Consider the following 8,852-nt stretch of genomic DNA (forward strand, 5'->3'; position numbering starts at 1 on the left):
AAAAAAAAAAAAAAAAATCCTTAACAAGAATGGACATTGCTATTCATGTGAGCTAAAGAGCACTAAGCCAGGCATCAGAAGCCTGTGTTCAGTCCGTGCTCTGCTATTGACTGACCCCATGATCCTGGCTGTTTCTAGGTCTTATTTCCCTCTCTCCAGGCTTAGATAACACTTTAACTCTTAGATAACTCTTTAATGCCAGTCTCAGTTCTGGCCATAAGTGACAGAACACACTCCCAAACCCCAGGCCATCCAAAGTATTGGCTCTGTTCTGATTTCACTCTCTTAGCCTTACTAAAGGTCTCCTGTGTATGGAGGAAGTAGAATGGGTGTCACCTTCCATATTCTAGCTTGGGAATGTCTGAGGTATGGATGGCCTTCACATCCACCCACTGCCTACCCAGCGGAGTCTCCAAGTTGCCTAAGAGCACTGGCAGACACTGCCAAGCCATTGCCTGAGTTGAGATGCACTGTGGGTATGAGCTAGAAAGGGAGCTCTAAGAACCAGGGTTGACAAAGCTAATCTTAGCAGCTCTTTTCCAGGCTGTGAAGTGACCTTTCTCCAGAGGCCACTGTTTCTGCCTTTCCTTCCATTAGACAATTTCAGAGATGCTTTGCTACTGAGTTACTCAGATTGGGCAGGTACCAGGCAGGGGTAATGCCACCAGCAAGCCAGGAGAGACAGGTTGCTTCTGCCATCAATATCAAGCACAGAAATCAGTTCCTGTGTGGTTTTTGGCCAGCCATTCACCCCCAGAGTATTTCTCCTTGGCCAGTCAGGGCTCATGGCACATTTTGAGAACAGGAGGATGAAACAAGATCTGTTTCCTGGGGGCTTGTGAGATGGGTCAGTAAAGGTGATTGTTGCTAAGCAAGGCATGACATGCATGATAGAAAGAATGAACCAATTCATCCCAACTGTCTTGACTTCCACTTGTTCCATGGCACACAGACATACAAAGACAATCACTACATCTATGCTTGCTGTCTCCCCTTCCTCGCTTCCTCAAACAATCCAGTGTGGCTTCTAACACTTCCTGTCTTAGGGTTTTATGCTGTGAACAGACACTATGATGAAAGCAACTCTTATAAGGACAACATTCAATTGGGGCTGGCTTACAGGTTCAGAGGTTCATTATCATCAAGGCAGGAACATGGCAGCATCCAGGCAGGCATGGTGCAGGAGGAGTAGAGAGCTCTACATCTTCATCTGAAGGCTGATAGCAGAATACTGGCTTCAAGGCAGCTAGGATAAGGGTCTTAAAGGCCAGGCCCACAGTGACACACCTACTCCAACAAGGCCACACCTACTCCAAGAGGACCACACCTTTATTTATTTATTTATTTATTGTTATACATAAGTACACTGTAGCTGTCTTCAGATGCACCAGAAGAGGGCATCAGATCTCATTACAGATGGTTGTGAGCCACCATGTGGTTGCTGGGATTTGAACTCAGGACCTTTGGTAAAGCAGTCAGTGCTCTTACCCACTGAGCCATCTCGCCAGCCAATGGACCACACCTTCTAATAGTGTCACTCCCTGGGCCAAGCATATGATGGGTTTGAGTTGCGGCGGGGCGCGTCTGCAGACACCAGGCTCAGGCAGTTCCACGTGTAAGAGGTTTAATTGGAAGGGGGTAAGGGGGTAGCAGAGCAAGAAGAGAGAGGGGAAAGAGAGAAAAAAAGAGAGAAAGATGGAGGAAAGTACATATATATATATATATATATATATATATATATATATATATATATGTCGTGACGTAGCAGTCTAGGTAAAGGTGGGAGCTGAACCCAGTGGATTCTGGGAATATGGTGGCCGTTGCCCTGACGACAGGTCTGTGGACCTGCCCATATCTGCCGCAGGTTCTGGATGCTAACAGCATATACAAACCATAACACCTCCCCACTCTCCCCTGACTTCACAGGTTTCAACCTCCCCACTCCCCCAGCCAGTGTCAGTCAATGCCATACCCACTCCAGTGGACAGTAGTACTGCGTGACAGTAGTCCCTGAGGTGAAAAGTTTCAAGGAAGCTAGTCTCCTGGAGGCCCTTGGCAGTCCCTACCAAGGAAGTGGTCCAGATTTGTCCTTGCGATAGTTGATGGTCTCTTGTGCTTTCTTTCTGTATCATTTTATTATTAGATATAAAGATGCCCTCAAGGAATGATTTGACTAATAGTTAAGCTAAATTGGACATTGTTTTCTGGCCTTCACCAGTGTTCCAATGTCCTAGTCTATGCTGAACTGAACCTGGGCTTGGAATTTTGTAAAGAATGTTACTTATTCAGACTAATTGCCTCCAGCATTGTTAGGGAGATAGTGAAGGTGGTCAGGCACTGGAGTTTACTGAATAATTATCCCAGGGCAAGTTCAACTAAGAATCCTCATTATAGTCACGCATGGCAGATCACATTAGAATTGCAGCTGGGTCACTCCCAGGAATTAGAATATTGTATTGTTCTTGGTAAGGTTAGCAAGAATGGGACCCCTGGGGCATACTTCTGCTAGCCCAGAGGATTAGCATAGTTGGGGGTTTACTAAGGGCTGGGCTGGTGGTGGGTTAATACAACAGACTGGAATGGAAACTATTTACATCTGGCTTCTAAGAATAAACTGACCTTAGATAAGGCTGACTTTCTTCTTTCAGTCACAACCACTGCTTACACGTATATAATTTTCTATAGAACCATTGTGCTTCAGATGACCTCGGGGTACTTTGACTGTTGTGCTGCCTGACTTTTCTTTGGTAATGACCATAAAAGTCTGATGCTCACTTTGAGAAATTACACTCAGATTCAGCCCTCTCTTGTATCCGTGTCTGTGTATCATTTCGCCAACTACTTGCCCACCTGAGTACTGGGACGCTGATTCTCCCAGGGTTGAGGGACCCTGGGGTTGGCCTGTGGCAAGTCAGCACTGACCACCCCTGGGACACTCCTCCAGTGTCAGCACTGACCACCCCTGGGACACTCCTTCTTTAGTTCTAGTGACACTTCTCAGCTTTCTCTCTTCCATTTGACGTCTCAACCTTCCCTCTCACTAGCCTGAGTAGAGTCATTGTGGCCTTCGGGGCCTCTGTTGCTAAGTGACCCAGCTCTTCTCACCAGCTGCTTGGTTTCTCAAAGCCTCCGTCAGCTCAAATCTGAAATGCCATGGTTAAGACTCATGAGAACTCAAACTGCTTCCAGCCACCACCTCTGAACTGTCACTTGTGCCTCCCAGAGAATAAATAGACCTACCCGAAACTCTTACTTCAGGTACATAACCTCTCCCTGTCCTCACCTCCCTGGTCCACCTCAGACCCTCTGCTGCTTGCTCTTAGGTAGGAGGGCCAGTTCTCTTTATACCATACAAATCCCCATGATTAAATTTATTAAAAAACAAAGAATAGTGCAACATGGCTAATTTATCAGAAAAATGCTGTCCTAGAGAAGGTCCTTTTGCAGTTTGAGGTGCAAGTGGCCACTCTGGCTTTTGTCTTTAAAAAAAAAAATTTATTCATTTTATGTATACAAGTACACTGTAGCTGTCTTCAGACACATCAGAAGAGGGCACTGGATTCCATTACAGATGGTTGTGAGCCACCATGTGGTTGCTGGGAAATGAACTCAGGACCTCTGGAAGAGCAGTCAGTGCTCTCAATCGCTGAGCCATCTCACCAGTCCCAGTTTTGGTCTTCTTTCTCTGCCTAGCACCTACCTCTTCCGCCAGCTCTCACTGCCTACTGTTACTCAGTGTGCTCTCCACTTCACTAAGGCATCTGCCTCCTGACCACCTCTTTAGAATCACATCTCCATTCCTGCTTCTCACCTCTTAAACATCCATTCACCTACTAAAACCTGAACTATAGAGGGCATGTGATGTGTGGATTGACAGCTGAGTCTATCCAACCCTAAGAAGCCAGTCAGCTGGGTTCCTGCACCTCTCAGGAGACCCAAAGGGAATGAATGACACACACACTCTGCTACAAGTCTCCACGGAGAGCTTTTGTAGGGGTATAGGAGGGGTGATGATGGTGTCAGGTGCCTGCTTCTACCTCCACCACCTCCGCCCAGCCACTAAAGCCCATGTCCTTGTGGATCAGCACCAGGCTGGGGCTAGGGGCTGGCTGCTCCGGTACTATAAAGCACCTTTCCTGGCTTTCAGAGATTGTGATCTCCACAACATCTGCACCCGGGGGCGTTTCCTGTTGGTTACAAGTGTCCAACAGTTCCGGCTCATTCTGTAGAAGTACCATAGTGGGCTCAGAGGCAGCAGGAGGCAGAGAAGGGCTGGATGAAACCCCACGCTGGTGACTGAGCTGGTGTCGCTTGAGGCTTTGAGGGAGAGCATAGCCCATGCCACAGATGGGGCATTGGTACGGCTTGTCTGTCATGTGGGACTTGAGGTGGCGGCGCAACTTGGTGGCCAGCGTGTAAGCTCGGCCACACTGGGGGCAGCGAAAGGGCCTCTCCCCTGAGTGTAGGCGCTCATGAGCACGGAGCGTATGTGGGTCTCGCAGGGCCTTCCCACACACAGGGCACAGGTAGGCCTCACCAGTGTGGGAGATGAGATGGCGCCGCAGTTCAGGCAGCTGGGGGAAAGTATTGGCACAATGGGGGCACTGGTAGGGGCGCTCCCCTGTGTGTAGCCGCAAGTGTCCTTGAAGGTTGCCCCGCTGGCGGAATGCTCGACCACAGTGTGGGCATAGGTAAGGTTTCTCCCCAGTGTGGAGTCTCATGTGGTTCCGCAGGGAACCCTGGGTGGCCAGGAGCCGTCCACACACTGAGCATGGGCATGGGCATGATGAAGGGGCATCCGGCATCTGGTGGGTCTTTCGGTGTAGCCGCAGGGAAGGTCGGCGGGCAAAGGTTTTGCCACACTGTTCACACACAAAGGGCCGGGCACCCGAATGGACCACCTGATGCTCCCTGAGGTCTCTGCGGGTACCATAAGCCTTGTCACACTGAGAGCAAGGGAAGGGCCGCACACCACGATGGCCCAGCATGTGGGCTTTGAAGCTTTCCTCGGAGCTGTAGCTCTTGCCACACTCGGTGCACAGGAAGGGCTTGTGGTCTGTGTGCACAAATGCATGCTTTTTAAGATGGCATAGTTGCAGGAATGCCTTGCCACATTCCCCACACTGGTATCGTCGGCCCTTCTTTGAGGAGCTTCCTACTGGGTCCGAAGGGCTACAGAGCAGCACAGGCAGGTCAGGGAGCTGGGTTCTGGGCTCTGAGATCTGGGCTATAGCTAGGTGTTGACTGTTGGCGACATCTAACTTCTTGGCTGGGCAGGTTTGCACCTGGGCACCCCTGGGAGGAAATGCACTGGCTTCACTGCTCTTCTGGGCAACTGAACTGCTCCGAGGCTCAGGTGGTATCTGCGGTAAGCGCTGTTTACCCATGCTGTCATCTTGAAGCAACAGGCCAAAGGGTTGGCTATCCTTGAAAGGCTGATCTTCCGTTTGGGCCACAGATTCAGAGACTAGCATATTGTCTCCTTGGATACTATGAGGTGACTCGTGACCTGGATCTATAAGGAAAGAGATGGTGTGCCAGGGTTAGCCAAGCTTGGTAGCAAGCAGATAGTATTACTGGCAAATCACACTTGCTGTTCTTCAGTAGGAAAACAAACACATGCATCTTTCCCATCCAATCTCAAATACCTCTAGGGAAGCACATCAAGGTGGTCACCTGGTTAAGAGTAAGGCCACTCCAGAGAATGGCATTCTTGTTCTCCACTGGAGACACATATTGGATCTCCCAGCCTGAGCTCCTCTGTAAAATGAAAAACCCTGCTCCGATTCCAGGGATTAAGACACAGAGCAGAAGGGTACTGTCTGAAAGACAAAGGGACCAGGAATGGGAAAAATGAGAGGACGAGGTGGGGCTGGGGGGACAGCTCTTCCAGGAACCAAGGTTCAATTCCTATCACCCACCTGGTGGCTAAAAACCACCTGTAACTCTGATTCCAACAGGATCCAGTGCCCTCTTCTGGACTTCTCAGGCACTGCACCATGTGGTACACAAATAGGGTAAGCAAAACACCCAGGTACATGAAATAATGTCCTAGCACTGGGAGGCAGAGGCAGGCAGATCTCGGAGTTGAGAGCAGCCTGGTCTACAGAGCGAGTTCCAGAACAGCCAAGGCTATGCAGAGAAACTCTGTCTTGAAAAACCAACAAAACAAACAAAAACTCCCTAATGAAATCCTTGTTTTATTTTATTTTTTTTTAATGCTGGGTTTAAGGCATGCAACATCACTGCCCAGCTAAACTGCCTTTCTTATCACGCACTGTTTTTTAACAATCTTGGAGTGGGCATTTATATTTTTATATTATGGGTTTTGTGGGTAGGGGACAACATCGGGTGTCTCTGCCTAAGAGCTGGGTTCACAGATACATGTGCATCAGCACCCAGCCCCACAGTCAGCTTTTCTGCGACGTGCAGGCTTGTGCAGAAAGCACTTTACTAATGGAGCCAGTTCCCAGGTCCTTGTTTGCTTGATATGAGACAGGGTCTCGTGTAGACCAGAAGGCCACGGTCTTCTATGTGGCCATATGACCTCAAACTAATGTTTATTGGGTACATACCCGTGTAAGACTCTGCTGAATCCTCCTGTGGGGAGGCCACTTCTTCCTGTGTAGCGGACTCCTCTTCTGCCACAGCTACTTCTTCTTCTAGCTTGGAGTGCAGGACACTTAGACTCTTTTGGGGAGACTGTGGGCACAGCAGCAATTCAAAGCCTGGCAATATAATCTGGTACACCTGCAGGTGAAGTTGCTCATTGATCCAAACCAAGGACACATTTCCATCACTCTGCAGCCTACCTTGCTGCACCAAACTGCAAAACAGAGCAAGAGCTGGCTCAGCAGAGCCTCTTCACAAGGTCTCCTCTGACCATGTGCCATACCTTTGCAACACACTCTGGAAAAGACCCCTAGGAAGGCCATTCGAATTGGCTTCAGGTTCCATCCCAGGTAGAGTGGTATATGCACTTGTATTACCTACCTGGTCCAAGCTGAATTTTGCTTCCAGGTACATATGGCTCCGCACTCGGCTAACAAGAAGTCCTGGAATAAAACAATGAGATCCCTTTTCCTGTGCCTGTGAGGATCAAGGGGCAAATGGCAAAACAAAATCAAATCAAATCTGGGCGAAACCTTTCTGGGGCAAAGCTAAGTTGAAACTTTTGGGTTTTGGGGTTTTTTGTTTTGTTTTGTTTTTGTTTTTGAGACCGGGTTGCCCTGGAACTCACTCTAGACCAGGCTGGTCTTGAACTCAGAGATCTTCCTGCCTCTGCCTCCCTAATGGCATGATCACCCCACCCCTTTTTTTGTAAAATGAAATTTTTAGGCTAGCAGCAGCCTCTGGTGTTGCCTCTACATTATGGTGCTGTTTTAAATCTTCAGTCAGTGAAGACCAGAGAGTCCACTCACCTCCCTCCTTAAAGGTGTAGAAATCTCTAAACAGCACAGCCTTCCAGCAAGTACTAAACAGAAATCGCTGCAAGAGCACCAATATTTTTAAAAAGTCTTACTATTGCTTAAAAAGCACGGGTGTACTTTGCTTGCATGATTTCCTCTGGTCTTCCAAAGGATATTGGTAACAGCCACTACTTTCTTTTACAGATAAATACTGGGTGTGTAATTTAGCTAACTAGTTGACAAGGCTTGAATCTGATCCTGGTAACCTTAGCTTCTGACCTTTGTCACTGCCAACACCGTAGGAATTCAGTTTCTCACAACTTTTTGCATCTGCTTTAGTTATTGCTGCTTAGGTAGAGCCAAGACAGTGCTGCGATGAAGGGAGAATTATTTCCCAGAGTTTGAAAATAATCCTGCTTCTAACGAACTGGAAGAGCTGTCCGGAAATGTCTGAACCTCCCCCAACCTTTCAGACAGATGTCCTACTCCTCAATACCTCCTCGGGCGGTGTCTTCACTCCCTCGCCCTTCTCCAAGACGGTCTCCTCTTCCAGAGGTCCCCAGTGCAGTCCGGGCTGCAGGGGTGCTCCTACACACCAGACCCCTAAGTGCTGTTTCCTGGATCTCGAAGGGCCCACGGCCAAGCCCTGGGGGAGGCTCCTTAGAGCAAGGATGGCAGGGCTCGAACCCGGAGGGCAGGCTTTGAGACCCTGGGCAAAGCCTTTTCCGGAAGGGCTCCATCCTGAATTCTGGCCCAGGGGTGGCTCTGGGGCTGCGGGGAGACGGGAAAGCGTGGGGTTGGGGAAAGATTCAAGAGAAGTACAGGGTCAGCTATACCCCAGGAGTCCGAGAGGTTAGCAAGGTTCTAGTGGGGTCCTTGAGAGGTTGGAAGGGAGTCTGGGCTCTTAGGGCACCGGAACAGGATCCCAGGTTCAAGAGAAAAAGGAATGTAGGGGAATGCGTTGACTAGAAAACGGTGTGGCCATCTAGTCCAGGGCTGAGGGTCGCAGACATCGCAGGTCACTCACGGTGCGGCAGTGTCTTCTCCAAGATCAGCTCCTCCACCTCCTTCATCGTGGAGCAGAGAATCTCTCGCTACTCCCCTCTACCGGAAGTGAGCGTTTTTGTCATGGTTCCTCCCGGAAACAGTCTTTGACTTCCAAATTAAAGCTCAAGAAAGAATCCGGATGGTTAGGCATCATTGAAGCATAAAACTGGGAGTTTGGAAGTAATTGTCAGACAAAGCTCTGTCCGAGGGCGATACGCACCTAGGATTTCTGGGGCCCGCTGATTTTCAGCATCTGGAAAAGCGGAACCCAACCCACTCACTTTGGGTAGCGACCAGTCGGACAGTTCAGCTGTTTAGCCTTACACGCTATCATTTTTTGGCAGGTGTTTGCCGGAAGTGGGCGGAGCACCAGGAAAGCCATGTTTGAACCGGGCA

The 8,852-nt window shown here is 49.2% G+C and overlaps 1 protein-coding gene across 4 annotated transcripts; it reads right to left on the reverse strand.

Annotated features, from left to right (window-relative positions):
• Nucleotides 1-3,345: 3,345 nt before the first annotated feature.
• Nucleotides 3,346-8,846, reverse strand: Znf408 (zinc finger protein 408). 4 transcript variants are annotated; one of them, XM_031371015.1, is made up of 5 exons: nt 8,437-8,846; nt 7,906-8,180; nt 6,994-7,089; nt 6,576-6,702; nt 3,346-5,515 (listed from the first exon to the last, which is right to left on the reverse strand). In XM_031371015.1, exons 1-5 carry the CDS (start codon nt 8,480-8,482, stop codon nt 4,020-4,022), a joined length of 2,040 nt encoding a protein of 679 aa, XP_031226875.1. In that variant the 5' UTR covers nt 8,483-8,846; the 3' UTR covers nt 3,346-4,019. The 4 variants fall into 4 exon arrangements, with proteins under 4 accessions (XP_031226875.1, XP_031226874.1, XP_031226878.1 ...); XM_031371014.1 differs by having other exon boundaries at nt 6,576-6,826; nt 6,994-7,055; nt 8,437-8,845; XM_031371018.1 differs by lacking the exon at nt 7,906-8,180 and having other exon boundaries at nt 6,994-7,055; nt 8,437-8,845.
• Between the last annotated feature and the right edge of the window lie 6 nt (nt 8,847-8,852).

The sequence above is a fragment of the Mastomys coucha genome, unplaced genomic scaffold, assembly GCF_008632895.1.
Source record: "Mastomys coucha isolate ucsf_1 unplaced genomic scaffold, UCSF_Mcou_1 pScaffold15, whole genome shotgun sequence".
NCBI lineage: Eukaryota > Metazoa > Chordata > Mammalia > Rodentia > Muridae > Mastomys > Mastomys coucha.

What these genes read in the sequence shown, in the direction of transcription:
- Znf408 (XM_031371014.1), bottom strand. Translation starts at nt 8,482, where the DNA reads ATGAAGGAGGTGGAGGAGCTGATCTTGGAGAAGACACTGCCGCACC. An exon ending in TGAAGACACCGCCCGAGGAG is followed by an intron (nt 7,056 to 7,905) that starts GTATTGAGGAGT and finishes GTTTTATTCCAG; the next exon opens with GACTTCTTGTTAGCCGAGTG. An exon ending in TTCAGCAGAGTCTTACACGG is followed by an intron (nt 5,516 to 6,575) that starts GTATGTACCCAA and finishes CTTTCCTTATAG; the next exon opens with ATCCAGGTCACGAGTCACCT.